Source organism: Pipra filicauda, unplaced genomic scaffold (assembly GCF_003945595.2).
Source record: "Pipra filicauda isolate LSUMZ 115617 unplaced genomic scaffold, ASM394559v2 scaffold216_size1298047_pilon, whole genome shotgun sequence".
Taxonomy (NCBI): Eukaryota; Metazoa; Chordata; class Aves; order Passeriformes; family Pipridae; genus Pipra; species Pipra filicauda.
The window spans coordinates 1,248,094-1,267,084 of NW_024104328.1; the positions used below are offsets into that span (position 1 = coordinate 1,248,094).

The 18,991-nt window shown below is 38.2% G+C and overlaps 1 protein-coding gene across 1 annotated transcript in view; it reads right to left on the minus strand.

The window, feature by feature from the left end:
* ADAMTS19 (ADAM metallopeptidase with thrombospondin type 1 motif 19) overlaps positions 1 to 18,991 on the minus strand; it is a 133,783-nt gene that overhangs the window by 96,377 nt on the left and 18,415 nt on the right. Inside the window, exons 3-6 of the mRNA XM_027714447.2 lie at positions 12,149 to 12,314; positions 3,151 to 3,323; positions 2,114 to 2,197; positions 894 to 1,051 (exon numbers count right to left, since the gene is read on the minus strand). Of these exons, the coding sequence (XP_027570248.1) occupies positions 894 to 1,051; positions 2,114 to 2,197; positions 3,151 to 3,323; positions 12,149 to 12,314 (581 nt within the window). The remainder of the gene's footprint in view (positions 1 to 893; positions 1,052 to 2,113; positions 2,198 to 3,150; positions 3,324 to 12,148; positions 12,315 to 18,991) is intronic.

An 18,991-nucleotide genomic window follows, 5' to 3' on the forward strand; every position in this document is an offset into this window, starting at 1 on the left:
AAAGTGCCCTGAATAAGTGGTGTAAGACTATACATATGGATAAATATTACACATGGTTTTAGGATGCCACGTCATCACCCAACATGGAACTGAACAATAGTATTCTGATACAGCCAATTACAGGAATTTTCTTTGGAAAGGAACACTGTAGGTTATCCAGTCCAAGGTCCACTTCAAATCTGTACTAAGTCCAACCCTAGTCTGGTTGAACCATCATTCTGTCCTTTCCTTTTGATTGTGTCTGTACGCTGTCTGAACATCCAGATGCACGCCCCTGTGCACCACTTACAGCCAAAACCATGCCAGTGTCTGCTTGGAAAGATAGAGCTGAGCTGGGGTCCCATTTCCTACTCAGTGTGTGAAATGCCTGACACTTCAGAGTTACAAGGAACTGCAGATCTGGAATCACAGCCCTGTGGCTGCAGAGCACATACTAATGGTACACGAGGTGCCTTCAGCACACAGTGAAACACACTAGCTCTAGATCCATAAGAGGGAAGCATAACTCAGTAATGTGCCTAATGCTGATCCAGCCCTGAGTGGTTTAAATATGGTTTTGTGTTTTGAATTAAAGTGTCTACAGGTCTGCATGTGCTTCCTCTTTTAAATGAAGGTTCATGGAGGAAAGTATCCAACCTTAGCTATATGTCTAAGGCCTCAGCCCCATAGACAAAGAAGAAATAAAAGAGTAACCCATTCATCATTTCAGATGTTTACCATCTGGTAACTACTGCCTGAACGACTGTTCTGAACTATCACTTTACCATCACCTTTGAGTTCAGGAAAGATGCCTCAAGTTGCACAATTCCTGTGTTGGTCATCTATCAAGTCCTTTGATCTATGTTCATATTAGGCTGTTGCCTATTTTTAATGCTCATCTTTTATTATTTTACCTTGTGATCAGTATGGCTGCATCAATTGAAGACATGTCTTCTCCCCAGCTTGTTGACATTTCTAAGTGTATATCATTCTTCTTGCCAAATTCTTCATGTTGCCATTTACAAAAGCTTTCCAGCATTTTTTCCCCATGATGTCCAATATACATATCCGCCTGGAAATTAAAAAAAAATTAATGTTATTAAAATTATGATTCTCTAAATAGAATTCAGATGCTTCTTTGACTGAGTTAGTAAAAATATTCTGCCTTTTATGGTATAATATATTCAAAGCAAAACAACTCAAACTTCAGGATCAGAGATCACCTTTTTCTCATATCAAAGATACAAATGGAGACAGTGCACTGAAAAGTGTACATGAGTCTCTTCACCTGAACTCTTATCTTATTTATTTTCTGATCTTTCATTATCCTTCAACTGCCGAGAAGAACTGAAGAAAGAAATACTTGCTTCTTCAATGGAAAAACATAATATTTTAAAATTAGAATTGTGGATAAGGGAACTAAGTCAAGTGTGAAAGGATTTGCATAAGATTTTGTAGAAAAGAAACCAAACAAGAAATCAAGTTGACATTGTCCTGAAATAAGATATAAAACCCACAGGTTAATGGAAAATCTCAGTCAGGGTATCAACCTACTTGTCTTTCTTTAGAAAAAAAGAACAATATTTGAGATGATGTCTGAAAAGGGTAAAAGAAGTGCTTTATCATGTCACCTTTTGTTTGTCTAGGGATTAGCTAACAAAGAACATCGGTACTCCTTCTACTGCCCATTTGGTTTAAGGGGGATGATTTTTGTATTGAGCCATACAAATGCACAAAAGGCAGAGCAGAGGCAGACTTTGTGAAGATCCACCTGATTTCCACAAGGAAACTTTGATTGACTTTTGACTGCAAGAACAGTCTCGATACATGCAGCACATAAATTACAGAGACACAGAATCACTGAGCCTGACTCACAGGTGAATGGTCTGTACAGGGATCAAACCCATGACCTTGGTGTTATCAGCACCATGCTCCAACCAACCGAGCTAATCTCAATTAGGAGAAGCCTAATCTTCGCTGGGGCTGCCCATCAGTGAAAATAACTAAGTGATGCACAAAAGCTAACTGAGGAAATTTGCTAGCCACTAAAGCTGGTGAATACTGCAAGCCTTTGGAGCAACAAGCTAAGTAGCATTACCCTCAACAGACTAAGACAAAGGTGATAAATACTTACTGGAGTCTCATGAAGGAGGACAAGCTTAGTCACTCGAAGGTTTACTTGTAGTCCAAGACTCTTGTGCTGGAAAAGGTTAAAAACCTAAGATAAAAAACAGCAAATAAAAATATGTGCTTGTATTGCACACAACACACTGTATACTAAAAATAGTAGAACCTCAAAACATTCTCATATTCCACCGTGACTGCTTTAATATTCCAAAAATTGAGCACAACATTAAGCTAATATACTGTGTTGGTTTTCTGAAAGAAAAAAGAGAACTTAGCCAATATTCATTCCAGGAACACAAAAAAAGACCTTTCCCCCTCAGTGGCCATGACCACTTTACAAACTGTAATCTGTTTCTCCAAATATTTACATGTGCATTTAATACTGTTTACATGAAAATTTCTGTTCAGTTAAATCCACGATCAGGGCCCAAGTGGCTTGAGCCAACCTCTAACTCTAGGTCTCTAACTTTCTCTATCATTCAGAATAGCTAAAGTTTATATTAATTGCTCAGCTTATGCTCCTTCTTTAGGACAATCTCCTCTTGTCAATACAGATGCAATTTTTTCAATGCTTTAGGCACCAAATGAGTGCACTACAGCTCCAGATAGAGCTGGGAGGGAATGTAACTGTCCAAGTCCATTCCTCTTTCCTTTTTTTAGGCCGCTAATGACCACACAATCCTTTTCTACAACATCATGTCTTCATAATAAGCACAGATCACCAGAAACCATCCAACACCACAACCTTTCCAACAACACCTTGGACTTCTAACCAAAAAGTATTCTTGTTCTCTCACTTTCAGGTTTCCCTGAAGATGTATGATCAGACAGCACAGACAAGTCTGCACCATCATGGTTTTATGCTGCAAAACATATGGACTAAGCCCTGACAGCCTGTTGATGGTCGTGTGCTGACTGTCCCTCAGTCAGAATCATCAGAATCATCAGACTGTGCTCAGTCAGAATCATCAGAAGGAACAACAAAATCAGCCCCCGGTGCATGCACTGTTGGCAAAACATCAAAATTCATTTTAAATTTCCTACCATGTTTAAGATGGTTAGAATAAATCTTCTGGCAGCATCTGTTCCATGATACGAAACCATAGCTGGATCTGCCACCACGACAGTTTCTATATTGTACTCCTGAGGTAACTTGTAAGAGTATCGCTTTCCTCTTCCACTTTCTGATACTTTTTGATTCTTGGATTTTCTTTTGTCTGTAAAACAAAACACTGCTTGAGAAACTCATCCTTCAAGCTACCCCTACAGTACTTTTTAGGATTTGTTACCCTCGATTATGTTATAACTCTGTGGAATGTAATAGCAATGAACTTGAATATATACTTACTTGCCACAGTCAATGCTAAGGCTCATACTAAAGGTCTGTACTACGTATAAATATTAGTTCACACCAAGAAAACAGGAATCTTATCCATCTGTTCAAATAAAGTCAGAAACATTCTTTGCATTCTTTTTACCTAACATATTAATAGGAGAATATGTATGTCTCCTAGTTTGGTTTGTGGGAGAAAACTAAACTCATGTTGGGTCTGAAAGAAAAACAGTCCCACTGACATTGCAGAACTGGTGTCCGTCCATCTTCACAAAGCACAGAGAAAACATCTTGATGTAATTATATTTTAGCATCCGAGATGACAAATGCAGATTTGCCACAAATTCAGCATTAGGAAAATACATGGGACAATTGGTGATTTGCAAAGATGAAAGAATATTTCAAATGAATGACAGAGAACGATATGTAGGATACAGATTTGTTAGAAACAGAAAAGTGAAGTCCTACTGGCACGACTTCAAAGTCAGTACTGCTGTCACCATAAGCAGCTGAAGTAAAACAATAAAACGAAACCCTGGAAACAGACCTCTAAACCTACAGAAAGCTACAAATCAAAAGCATGTTACATTTATGGTAAGGTAGAGGTTACTGCTGGTGTTAATTTTAAGTTTCCTCTCCAAAAACACCACAAAATCCCTATTACTACCACGATACATACGAAAAAAGAAAAACTAGCTACACTGAAACAGTTCAGGCCAGGTGGTGGTCAGATATACATACAGCAGTTAGCAACGACATTTTAGATGATCTAATACAAATTTAAATTTTAATAAAATTCAAAATAATTTAAAACAAAATACAAAATGGAACTCCTTGTAATAGTCAAAGTTTGTTAGATTTTGTGGAGAGGAAGTAGAACTTCTGAGACCGATCTCATTGAAGTAACTGAAATCAAGTTTTTTCACCATCCATAATGGAATATTGGGCTCTCTGTTTCCAAAGAAAGTGATGCCTGAGATGACAATTATAAATACATGTTCTAGAAATAATCAAATATTCAGAGATTTTGAGGAAATATTTTGCAATTAATCAATCTCATATTTAACAGGAAAGTCCCTATGGTTCTTTTTATAACACATGACTACTCTCCAAAAAAATAAGTCACTCTTCAGGAAAGTGCTAAAAATATGACTTAGAAGCCAATAAACTCACAAATTAAACTCAAAATATAAGATAATAGTGGAAGAGGGGTCTCTGTCCTTGTCCTTACAGGAGACTTCAACTTGCCAGAAATTGACTGGAAGCATCACACAGCTGGTTCAACCTGGGCCAGAAGATTTCTAAGAAAACCTGGATGACTACTTTATGGAACAGGTCCTAAGGGATCCAACTTGGAAAGATGCCCTCCTTGATCTGCTGCTTGTCAACAGAGTGGATCTCATGAGCCAAGTGGAGATTGGTGGTCTCTTGGCCACAGTGAGCACAAAGTGATTGAATTTAAAATCTCCACAGGAACAAAAGTGCCAGCAAAACCTCAACTCTGGACATGAGGAGAGCAGACTTCAGGCTGCTCAGGGAATTAATAAGTAAGGTCCCCTGGGAAAATCCTTTTGCAGGTGCTGGGTTCCATCAGTGTTGGTCACTTTTCAAACATCGCCTCCTAAGGGCACAGGAGCAGTAATTCCCAAATGTCAGAAGTCAAGCAGGTGAGGCAGAAGGCTGGCTTGACTGAGCAGGGATCTTCTCTTCGAATTAAGGCAAAAAAGGAACTTGTATAGCCAGTGGAAGCAAGATCAAGTGACATGGGGAGAATTCAGACATACTCCTTGCTGCTGTAGGGAGAAAATCCACGCAGCCAAAGCTCAGCTGGAGTTGAAGGTGCCAGAAATGTGGGGGACAATAAAAAGAGTTTTTTCCAATACGTTAATGGCAAAAGGGAGTATAGAAATATCATCAACCCATTACAGGATGAGGATGGTCACCTCACAAACAGCGACAGAGAAAAGGTCGAGGTGTTTAATGCTTTCTTTGCCTCTACCTTCAACATGGATGATGGACCAAGAAGGTCTCAGTGCCCTGAGCTGGAGGACCATTTACTGCCAGAATGATCAACTCCCAGTCAACCCTGAAATTGTGAGGATCTGCTGCTCCAGCTGGATCCCTACAAATCCATGAGGCCTGATGGGATTCCTCCCATAATCCTCAAAGAGCTGGCTGATGTCATCACAAAACCTCTCTCAGTGATTTTTGAGTCGTCTTGGGAATCCAGAGAGGTCCCAGCTGACTGGAAGCTGGTGAATATTGTCCCAGTTTTCAAGAAGGGTAAGAAGGAGGACCAGGAAATTAGAGGAAGTCTCACTCCAGTGCCTGGTAAAGTCATGGGAAAGATTATTGTGGGAAGTACTGAAAAACAGCAGAAAGACAATGCAGTCATCAGTCACAGCCAGCACGGCTTCGTGAGAGGAAAGTCCTGCTCATCAAACTCAATTTCCTTTTATGACAAGGTAACCCACCCAGCAGACCAAGGGAAGCCAGCTGGTGTAATCTTCTTGGATTTTGGTAAAGCTTTCGATACTGTCTCTCACAGGATCCTTCTGGACCAAATGTCCAGCCCACAGCTGGATAAACTGTGTGGTGGGTGAGCAATTGGCTCAGGGGTCGGGCACAGAGGGTAACAGTGACTGGGGTGACATCAGACTGGAGACCTGTCACTAGTGGGGTTCCACAGGGCTCCATCTTAGGTGGTCTTCAGCATCTTCATAAATGACTTCAATGCAAGACTGGAAGGGATACTGAACAAGTTTGCAGATGATACAAAACTGGGAGGAGCTGTTGACTCCCTCAAAGGCAGGGATGCCCTGCAGAGAGACCAAGACAAATGAGAGAACTGGGCAATCACCAACCATAGGAGGTTCAACAAGGGGAAGTGCTGGATTCTGCACCTGGGATGGGAAGAGGAGGGGCAGGCACTGATCTCTGCTCTGTGGTGACCAGTGACAGGACTTGAGGGAATGGCCTGAAATTGTGTCAGGGGAGATTTAGGCTGGATATTACAAAGAGGTTCTTCCCCCAGAGAGTAGTTGGGCACTGAACAGGCTCCCCAGGGCAGTGGGCACAGCACCAAGGCTGACAGAGTTCAAGAAGCGTTTGGATGATGCTCTCAGGCACATGGTGTGACTCTTGGGATGGGTCTGTGCAGGGCTAAGGGTTGGACTCGATGATCCTTATGGGTCCCTTCCAACTCAGCATATTCTGTGATTCTGTAAAGAAGATTTAATGTAAATATAATGTAGATATATTTTTTCAATGTAACAAGTATGACATGCATGCTAAAAAAGGCTGTCCATCTTTTTCTGTAGTCATTTGTAAAAGATTATGCATGTGAGTGATTTAGTCCATCCCACTACATGTTAGAAAGGCTTACTGATTCCTATACAATTGGTGGCAATGTAAAACACTGATAAGCATACACATTTACTAAAAGAAAAAAGTATATGTTCTCCAGAAATAAACATTTGGTGTTTGATTTCCTAGAAGTAGAAACAGTTTATAAATTCATAAGCTATCTAAGATTAAATTTAAAGTCTCTCATTTTGAGCCTTCAGACACGTGCTTAGCTTCATAACTTCTGCTAGCCTCTAGCCTTATTCACGTTTCCTAACTGTAGATCTACAGCCTAGTTTATAAAGCATTATGTGTGTTTTAATCACTCTTTTGAGGATAATTTCTCATGAAGTTTCAGTGTCAGTATTTGTGTCAAAACCCCCACAGTCTAAAAGCTAAACTACTATGATTTAATATACAAACATTTAATGCTGCAAGAGTAAGCTATAGATCTAAGTTTAAACAGTTGACTAATTTGGGTTAGAAAAGATCCCTCAGAAGCCATCTGGTCAATCTGCCTTCCTCATAGGCACAGTGATTGATTCCAGTGCAGTTTCCAGGAACAGTTTATTCATTCCTCATTTCTTTGTAAAAAACAGCATCTAGCCTGTACAGAGCAGTCTGTTAACACACCTCTCTAAAAGTTATAGCTAGGAGTGCAGAATTGACAGTAAGCAGTCCACAATAAAATACAGCATTGTGCTAAACACTAAGGTCACTGTGGTCCCATAAACTGCAAACTGTTGAAACCTCAGCTTTTGGGATTGTAATGGATGAGAAGACTACACAGCTCTGCAGACAAGCTGTCTGCCAGGGGCTGTGCCCATCATTTGCCTTAGCTATCTGTCCCATTAACAAACCAATGGACAATCTGTTCTTGGCCAGCCAACCTTTCCCAAATTGCTGGCAGAAATTCCCATCACGAGATTTCATTTATCAGAAAATTGTAGCTCTTCCCTAAGAACTTCAAATAAATGGAATTAGTAATTTTGGTACTACTGGTATTCAAACAACTGCCACGGTTGCTGCCAGATAACAGGCAAAACAGGCTTTAGGTAAAAACACTTGCTTCTTTATATAGTCATAAATATAATTATAAAGTCATAAAAATTATAAAGAACAGGTCATTATTGAAGGTACAGTATGTAAGAGGCAACAGCTCCTGGAAAAAGCCACCTACATCAATACTGCATGTGCTAGCAAGATAAAAGTCTGATTAAAGATGCACAAATTCATCTTAAAATTTGATTACATTGTCAAAATAAAAAGTAAATTCTACAGGAGTGTTCTGTGCAATAAGACTTCTATTTTGTGCACACATCAATTTATTACTTAAACTCAACTGACTGAAAGGAAAGCTTGGAATATTGCAGTACTCCAGCAAGAAGGCTAAAAATACTGCAGCAAGTACATCTGGCATTCAATAGGCAATTAAGAGAAAATAACAAGAGTGTTAACAAAACAATAACCCCACCCAAAACCCCAAAAGGTATTTAAAGCCGGCTACTATATCCACAGGTTACATAAAGTATCTGAGCCAACACTAAGAACAGGCTGTAACTACAGGACTGCTGGACCCCTACAAGTCCTCAGGCACAAAAGCATTTCCTGAGCATAGGCTCATGAGACCCAGACTACAGAGCAATCACCATCACTCACCAGGCTTTCTTTTCCCAGGGAAAAGAAAAACGTGGACCCTAGTCATACGGAAATTACAGTACTCTGTCCAGATAGGGAATATCCAGGAACTTAAGCAGCCATGAGCTATACCTCCACTACAGTTTGAATAGGCATTTAAATGCCTTCCTGCAGAGTGACAACTTTTTTCTTATCCAAGGAACAGAAGTGAATATCTCAAGTAGCACTAGTCTCTCCCTCATAGGTCCAGAGCTATGACAAAGATTGTTTATGCATTTTATTTCATGACTATCACATAGAAACAGGCTGCAGAGCAAGAATCAACACAGTTCTCCCAGCTGAGTACCCAGTCTACATCCCAAAAAGTAAAACTTCACCTTTTGATTCAGTGAAATTTAGCAGGCTTTTTCCTGCTAAACTGCATCACGCTAAGAGGAGAAGTACACTGGTAGCCCAGGACAGTATACTGTTTATTGCCAGAACTAAGAAGTAGAAGAGGAGTCCTCCGGTCTCAAAAATTCAGACGGGATTCAAAATTCACACTTAACATATCCTGAACGAGGTCTCACTTCATGTAAAGGAATGACTACTTGAGAAGATTTTTTTTTTTTCCCCCAAAGCTTCAGATTAGGTAGAAGGAAAATAACTTAGCTTCCCAATGTGGCCCTTTGCTCTAATTACAACCTCTCTCCCATTTTCTCTGTAACATGCTCCTGAACTGGTTGCTTTTAAAGGTTTCGTGGGCCATGTGCTAAAGAAAGGTGTGATGTGTAAGGTCTGTGCCTGTGCAACTGGCTTACATATATAAATAAAACATACACTCTTTGAACAAAAGTATGTACGTGCACAATGTTACCAATCAAGAAAGCATCTGCTTCTGTTAGTATGACTCTCTCCCTCCCCTAATTACTAAGAAAACCACCCCATTCACAAAAACAAGTTCTTTGTTCTCTCCAAACAAGTTTGGCTGTGTAGCAAGTTTCAATCCAGCCCTCAACAGTAACGGACAACAAACAATACCTTCTTTGATTGCCTCTGCTAGTTCTCCATGAAAAGCTATTATTTCCAATAGTGATCCTTCAACACCTCTAGCACAGACATTCATTCCTTCTTAACGATGATTACAGTTCATCACTGGCAATACACATTTGCTTGATAGGTAGCCAGCCTTTGAGACCAATTTGGATCAAAACCAGCAGCACAAATACCTGTCCCAGAGCACCTATTCTGACACACAAGTACTGTAGAAGCAAGAGATCCGGTCGTAAGATGGGTCCCTATTGCTGAGAAGTTTCCATATTACTGAGTTGCTCTGTGCCGCAGAGCTACACTTCTACTAAAGGCAGCTGTGCATAACCTGAGACCATCTCAGAAGCCCATATACTCATTTGTTTTATATCTGTTCAACTGATCTACTTAGTTTAGGATTTGACTTAGAATTTCTAAAATGTTGATGTAAAGGCTTATTATTGATGCTTCAACCCACCTTTAAATCTCTGTCTGTAACGTTAATATTTTGGTGGTATTAGCTAACTTCATGTCACACCAGCAAATTGCTCCCAGCATACACAGGGCTTTTAAGCATGTAACTTACTGCAGCCCCTCTTACTAAAATAACTTATACCTGCAGAGTGAGGGACTGGTCTTGCTAGTACAACAGCATCAGTAAGAAACAGCAGATATTTATACCCTCCGGGAATAAAGCTATGCCAGAAGATGCTAATCAGTTATGCACAGCTTGAACTATTCTGAAATTTAAAAGCTGGTAGTAGAGATAATAAAACTTACTTCAAGCAAATATTTGAACCTCTGTTGACAGACTATTTGCAACAAGTCAGAGCCTTGAGAGTAAGATTATTATAAAAGAATAAGCTGACTTTTCTGTTTTAGAGCATAAGAGCATAAAGGCTATCTGGCAATGAACATCACAGAAAAAATAACATCCTTACAGAAAAGTTTGCATCTTTACTCATTTTAATACCCATCATGGTTTGCTATTTGTCAGATGCCCCTCTCACTTCACAGTGCACACACCATGCATACTTTTCATTTTGTCTTTCTCATTCCCAAACACATGCAGGCATGGATACTCTTAACTTATTTATCACTAATAGGGAAGAATAAACAGTTTTACCTTATGTGAACAATTTCTGCTAATATAGAAAACTTCACTTTAAGATAAGCAGTGTCAATAAAATACAACGCCTAGAAGAGTAATATAGAGTCTGCTGGAGGAAGTTACATGTCATTTGTTTAGTCCTGCTTAATAGCTACAATAACAGCCTTGTTTTGCTGATTTATCTTTGATTTCAAACTGTGGATGTATGCCTAACTATAAAAACAATACTTCCAAAATGGGGGGGGGGGGGGGGGGGGGGGGAAAGAACACACAAAGAAAAAAGCCTGTCACAGTTATTCTGTAACCATATAAAATGTTCAGGAAGGATTAGATAGCCACAGAAAAGCACAGGTTGAAAGTGATCCCTGGAAGGCAGGTAGTCCAACCTCCTGCACTAGTCTGTACAAATGTCAAAGTCTGATTAGCTCTCTTAGAGCCATTTCCAGTTAAGTTTTATAAATGTCTGAGGACATGGACTCAACAGCCTCACTCTTGCAGTGCCAAGCATTCTTGCTGAGATTTTTTTTTTTTCCTTATGCAAATTGAAATTTTCTTGAATGCAAGTTACAGCTGTTGTCTGTCACAGCATACCCCTAAGGAATGTTTGGCTTCATCTTCTCTCTGCAGACCCTTAGGCACCAGAAAACTGCAGCTGCATCCTTCCTTTACCTTTCCTTACCTATCTGAAATAACTCAGTTCCTTCTGCCTCGCCCCAAATATACAATCCAGCTCCCTACTCACATCAGTTGCCTCTGCCATTTCTTTCACTTTGTCGGTATCTCAGTTATGCATGAAAAACATGCCTACAAATGTGCACTCATCCTGGTTGATTTCCTGAAGAAAAACAATTTCTGACAACAACATTAGAAACACCCTCAGCTCACGCTGAGGTCAAAAGACTGAGATGCCCTCTGGCCTTTGAAGAAGGTGAGCTGATGATGAAGCAGGAACAACAGAATGTCATCTGTCACAAAAGCCAGTTTTACTTCTCCATTGAAGACGACTAAGTCATCACCGTGTGCCAAATTTTTGTTGAAACCCTTCTACTTCAACGGCTTCTTCTAGCTGTCATTGACAAAGATGCATTAAGATTGTTTCATACAGGTCTTCTGAGCATAAATCATAGAACCAGAACACTTATAAAAATCACTTCAATTCAGTGTCGGACACATTTGAAAGTTCAAGACTTATTCCTAACCAAGGTTAGGAAGAACTCTTCAACACACTCCAGCCTTTTAAAACAGAAAATTAAGTAGAAGCCTTGCATATAGTGAGTAATTAAGCAACTATGAAGATGGAAAAAAAATTAGATTGCAATTATTAAGTTGAAGGAGAAAAATGATCCAAAGAGTTCTACTTTCATATACAAATGGAAATTAAGAAGCAATGTCTATTCCTCAGTGGACAGTTCCCTCTTCCAACAAGTAAAATTGCAGCCTCAGCTTGCCCACCTCAAAGTTCACCCTGAGGTACTGCTACGAGAATTTGATTAGATATGCTTTTGTTGTTTGGTTTTTGATTGGTTTTGTGTTTGTTTTTTTTTTACTTATCTTAAAAAAAAACGTATTTGCCGGGTTAGAACTTTTCAGTGCAGTTTGTGTGTTACCTGTAACCACACCACAGTACTGGTTCTGAGAAGCCGGCCTTTCGGTGACTTTCTCCTCTGTGGACCTTTTCCGTCTGTACACCCTGTGTGCGTGGCCTGTCACAGCCAAAGTGCGATTGAGTGGCTCAATAAATATGAAGTCCTCATTAATCTGTATAAACCCCATCTGCAAAGGAAAACAAAACGGACACACAAGACTTTACTAAGTTGTGTACGGTCCTGCAGAAGAAAAAAAAACAAAACCCACAAAACTCCCATTTAAGAAAACGCTTTTTTTTAGTAACCTTATGAGTAAAGTGACTACCTTTGTGTTTTACAAGCTTTCTACTTAGAAGAACTGGAATAGCTTTCATTTATTTCAACTAAATCTGGGTGGGTGGGTGGCTACCTGCCAGTAGCATATGCACAGTAAAAGATACGGAATGTTAAAAGTTTGGTTTAGGAGACCCAGGGGGTCATTTAAATACATACAGCATTTACAGAAAAGTCTATACACTGGTTTTATTATTTAGTGTATTGTCACATTTTTAGATAACTATATTTAATGAAATAACAGGAACAATTTAAGGCATAAGAATACATCCTGAACAAATGTGAAGATGGAAAAGACATCTTGTGGCACTCCTTTTACACTTAGTCAAATTTAAAACAAAAAAAACCATTCAAACCTATAAAAAAAGGCAGTAATCCCTCCTTAGCTGCCAGTAGTTACACCAGAAAAATATTTTAATACAGCCACATACTTGTTTAGCTCCTCCCCATCCCAAAATATTTATACACACAAACATACATGAAAAGTTAACACACCAGATGCACATTTAATATTAACAGAGTGTGGCCAAAGTTAAAAAAATACTATAAAACATATTTATATAAATACCATACAAATCTAACTCAGCTCAAATTGTTAAGCTGCCAACACATACAAGTTCCTATCAAGAGTAAAGCGGGAGACAGAAAGATTTTGGGGGCGTTTTTTCCCACATCAGCAAGAGTGACAGTAAACTTACTCATTTTCTAAACTTAAAAATCCTGTTAAACAGTTATGTTACAGAAAGGAAACAAGGTGATGCATCTGGCTAAGAGAAGCAAAAAGCTCTTCTCTATGTTGGATATCCTGCCTGACATATGGATAAATCATCCAAAAAGTATTCTGACCCAAGCAAGAAAACAAACTCAAATTTCATATGTGGTACAAAACACAATTTCCTTCAAGCATAGGTGGGCATTACTTTAAAAAGAAAAATCCAATAAAATCTTTCTGCACAATCATATGAAATAAATGTGAATACATGTATTTAATTTTTCAATCAGCTACACTAGTTACAGAATGCTGAACAGATATTGAAAGGTCATCACTAACACTGTACACAAACATAAAATATCTGAGGTTTTGGCTGTTCCTTTTCCTTTTTGCACTTGCTTTTTTAGGTTCAGTTCATCATGAGCTTTAAATGTTACACATTAGAACATTAGCTAGTTATGTGTCACTAAGTACTTTCTATACATCTGCAAGATAACACTTCTATGCATCTGGAAAAATGTTATTTTTACATAAGAATTAACTTTTCTAATATAAATTATGAGTTGAAACTAATTTTTATTTAAAAGGATAGCTCTCAAATACTAGTAAAATGCATAGACTACTTTTCATTTGATTTTTATGTCTGATGCTGAATTTAACTCAGGCATAGATTATTTTATTTTTTTTAAAGAATCATTTAGACTACGAAAGGTGTTGATAAACTGGGTATAGAACAGGAGAAGCAGTCCATTAGGTGGACAGTTTTCCCTGTCCACCAACCAAAAATAAGGCCTTAGTCCCCCTCACACAAAGACTCAGTCGTAGAACATTTGCCATATTTCTTCTGTCTTCATTCTCTTCTCTGCAAATTGAAACCAGAGCTTTAAGATTATGCTCTTCAGACTGCCAACTGAAAAGCTGTGCTATGACCACCGACATTTAATGTTTTCTTTCAGCTCCTTGCATAAACCGAATTTTAACTCAATGGTTGAGAAATCAAAAAAATATTGCCAGTTTCCTGAGTCAGAAGTTAAAAAACAGTGATGTAAAGTTATATGTATGCAAATGGGTAATTTTCAGACAAATCTGGGTAATCAAATAATCTCTGTTATCACTCTGACTGTTTTTGAGAAAAAAAAAAAAAAAGGCTATTTCTTCATCTGTTGGACAATTTCACAAGTAGAAAAGGGAAGATGAAGCTGCATCCTTGCCAACCATACCCTTATTTTTCCATAATCATTAGAAATGGGGTTAAGGAGATCTTCTACCATGGAAGTGAACACAGAAAGTAGAGAAAATCAAAGTCGTGCATTAAAGCACCACAGTTTCCATACTTTTTCAGACATTGAATACCAGGGGCAATTGCAGCCTTAAGACAATTCCAATCGCAAAAGTTCCGTGCCATGAAAACGCACAGCAAAACAAAGATTAATAAAAAATGTAAAAATAAAAACCCCTAATGTGCATCTGGGGTACAACTCTGAGTTCTGAGGAACTAACTCATCTTCCAGCAGTTTCATCTGAGGAAGTACCACTGCTCACAGCTGCAACTGAAAACCCTACCAGGATGCTGGAACTAATCTCATGCAAAGGTAACATAACATGCCATTGCCATGCATATTACCTGAAAAAAATTAAGCAACCTTAAATGTAGCACACACATCTCACTAGACTTCAAGCCCGGCACAGTCTCATTTGGCAGCAAATTCCTCAGATTTTCTAAGTAAGGATGAACCAGGTACTTGCTCTGCTTTTTATTTACTTTGTGCAGTAAAGAGACACTTCAAGTATAGGGCAAACTTCATCAAATGATGGGGAAATAAAACTTGACCTACAGAAAATTAACTTACTGCCAAATTAAAGCAGATTTGGGTAGTAGAAAACGAAGAGAAACAAAAACATCTTCCCCCAGTACCCTGAGTGCCACAGGGCGGGTGGAGAGCAGGGGGTGTGGTCAGCTGTAATAGTTTCAGTTTAGGACTTCCTGCAGTCAACTCTCCATTGCTTCATGAAGCAAATGCACACAAGGACAGGTTGTACAAGACTGTATTTCTTCATGCTCAGGCAAGTATCAGGCAAGAAAAAAGTGTATGGTATCAGACGCAGAAAATGTACGTATCGTTTAATACACATATTACAGCCATCAGCACCAAAATATGTCATCTGCAGTATAAAAATGAAAGGTTCTCTTCAATGTACCATGCAAGAAAAACAACTCTTGTTTACAAGTTCAATATTTATTTATTTTGAAACATAATCTCATAATAGACTTCGTATTATTTGTCAAACATCACAGAACCTAAGATTTGTTTCTGAGTACAGAGGTAAAATCTTTAGTTTGTATATCAGTATCCCCATCTGAAGAATGTCTTCCTCCACGATTTTATAAGTCCAGATTAAATTTAGTATCATGATTCTAACAATGCTTTCAGAACCTGACTCCAGCTGAAACACAACAAAAATAGAATCTCCAGCTCATACTAAAGCGAATAATAAAGCAAGCTCACAACAAGTTTACAAACTCTGTAAATAACAGGGTAAGAACTTCACATGCTCTTGTTATTCAAACACACTACTGCTTTCCATCTTTAAGAACCTCCATTGCCTAAGGCTGAAGAAATGTGTCATAAGTGCCAGCAACTTCTGTCTTCAGTTAACTGCATTTCATGGCTCTGCACATCATATACAGCATGCTTCTCCTAAAGGTTTTCTCCACCTGCCTGCTCACTCCACTCTGCTGCAGAGTTGGGAGACATCAAAGCAGGGAGAAAGTCAGTATTATCCCTGCTGACATAGCATTCAGTCCAATCCTTTCTGGGATCCATTTTAATGGTAGGTCTGTGCCTTAAGAAAGTTCACAAACATGCACCTTACAGTACTGACAATGGAAAAACATTCAGACTCTTATGCAGAGACCACTGGGATAAAATCATGCATTCAGGTACTAACCCCCAAATTCGAGATCTGAAGAAACAATTTTTCCATGGCTTTTAAATCCTTCCACACTCCTGTACTTCCAGTCTGGTTTAAGACACACACTACTCTGAATCGAGAACAATCTCTCAAGACAACAGCGGAGAGTGAAGTGTAAGCTGATCACAGAAAGGACACAAATCCAAAGGAATCAGATTTCTTGAAAAGAAAATGAAGTAACGGAGACTAATGGATAAAGAGACTATAGGTATCAGGTCCATTGACAGGGTCTGTGACTTTTTACCCCTCAAACTACCATCAGCCAAACCTCTAAGATGTTTGGCATTTCCTATAGATTCCAAATTTTCTGTTTCCTAACCAGAAATAAAATATTTCCTTTTTTAATACCTAAATCTCTCTCTATAAACACATTAATTGAAATCACTGCTGTATTGAGTGCAAGGGCTGGTTAAATTGCCAATATTCTAATATTTGCTATGATTTTTAAACTGTCTTCACAGTTCAGGATGATATCTATGCAAAGAATAGCCTACCTAAGAAGTAATCACAAGCAGTCATTGACTACCACCACAATAAAAATATTTTAATAATTCTATGTGTGCAATGAATTATTTTGTTACACAAGTTAGCGATCTATCACAAGATGTTACCAGTTATTTCACTTATTATCCCTTGATTTTAAAATAACTTTAAACAACATATAATTGTATACTCTGAAGACTAGCAGTGAATATTCCATGATACCATTTTAAGACATATCATATTTTATATGAGGAATTGCAACAAGATACAGTATTCCTCAATCCCTTTTCTTTTTTTTTTTTTTTTTTCATAAAAATACTGTGGAAATCTATTAATCCTACTTCAACTTTTCCCAATTCTTCCTGATTTATGCTTATAAATTAAAAGTTCCAACTCAGAGTTAAATCATCTCTCCATTGGAATCCATGTATATTTCTTTATATGTGCAGTTAAGTCATAACTTTAAAGAGTATAATCCAGGATAGCAAACACCACAGCACTGCCAACATACAGCACCAACAGCAACACGAACTTTTGTTCAAGCTTACATTCCATTTTTTTAGCTCTGCAACATGAATGCTACTTTCACTTTTTAAAATCAGCTTTACTTAGATAGAGTAGTTTTTCAAGTAGAAATTAAATGCATTTCATTGTGGAGAAAACTCTTCCTTTCATACAAAATGTCCTTTCAGACAAAGATGAAAACATTTTATCTGGACTGTACAGCGTTTCCCACTTAGTGAAGAGCAGCAGAGAAGCAGTAAATTTACCTGGTGGCAAGAATATCTCACCAGCAACACATTGTTCTATAGCCATGTTCCAAACTCACTGCCTACAAGCTTCCCACAACAGTTTCAGGTTCTGAATTTCAATTATTCAGTTCTCAGTAATGTGCAGTCTATCTCGTTGAAGACTTGTGTTCTTCCAGTGGTATTTTTACAAAGTGCAGCTCAACTGAGAAAAGGTATTTGAGTTTCAGCTGGGAAGCTGGTGTCAGGCTACATTCTCTGCAAGAATCCCACAGCTCTGAAAAAACCTGCTCACCCAAATGGTCCCAAATAGTGCTGAACTTTTTCACTGAGAAGCTCACATTTCTTTTCCCTGCATAAAAAACAGATTAGAAGGTAAACCTCTGTGATTAGAATATCTATCTTTAAACTGCAGACTGCACTTCTAAGATATAACAGACACATAAATTCTGCACAGCTTATTTACACACTGCCCACTTACAGAGTACAAATAGTGTAAATTACATGACTAGTTTTTCACATTTGGGATGTACTTTTAACGCATGAAAAAGGCATTTGCAGAAATGTCTCAGTTGTGTTTAATGTATTCTTTGTGATTTTATTGGACTTTAGACAAAAATGCTGCATTATAATAAGAAGTTCACAGCTTATAATGATCAGTACTCATATCTCCAAGATAGAGAGTCAAAAGTCAGAACTGTTACAGGGAAAGTTCTCATGTACATCTGAAGTAATTAACTATCAAGCTGCAACCTGTCTGCACAGCTGCAATACAGTGTCTTTAAAGGTAAAGGATGCATTTCACACACTTATCTTAAGGTGATGAACAAAAACCCCACAGACATTGTAAATCTATAAGCATAGATAGCTTGACCTATGATTTCCCAAGCAGGTCAAAAGAGCTTTTCCATGCTTACAGGTAAAATTCTCACTGATAACACTAAGCTTTAAAGTGTTTCAATTAATTCTATATTTAAAGAAAGGAAGAAAAAAGCTGCAAAGGCAGATATATCAACAAAGGTCTATGTCAAAAATCTGTATGTATCACTACAATGTTCTAATCTCCTTATCCCTGTTTCACATCTGTTTTTTTGTTTCAGGATTGTCACTTTTATCACAGGTCCCATGGTATCTGGGTTTACCATAAAAGCTCTCATCTCTTTTGCTTTCTTCTGGAGTTTTCTAAATCCACAACAATCCATGCCAAAGATGAAAAGCTGAAATATTCCCCATGATACAATACATGATCATAATAATAAATGTGCAATGGTGATATCTGATTTATATTTCATGGAACTTATATCCAATTGGCTTTAGCCTACATGATGTATAGTTAAGATTCCTTATAATGAAGATATTACCTAAAATATGCTATGAACTGGTACACAATTCACAAGGCTAAACAAAAGAGTACAAATCCCTTTTTTCTTAAAGACTAACACGAATTTCAGAGCAAGTACAAATTCCCTGGTTTCCAGCAGAGCATACCCATCTTTCATGATCATCATTTTAAGCAGATACTGGGGTTTTATGAATAACAACATTAAAATGCTGAAGTAGTTAGTACACTTGCCGCACTCCTCACCCTCTGAAAAATCCACATAGATGCAGGAA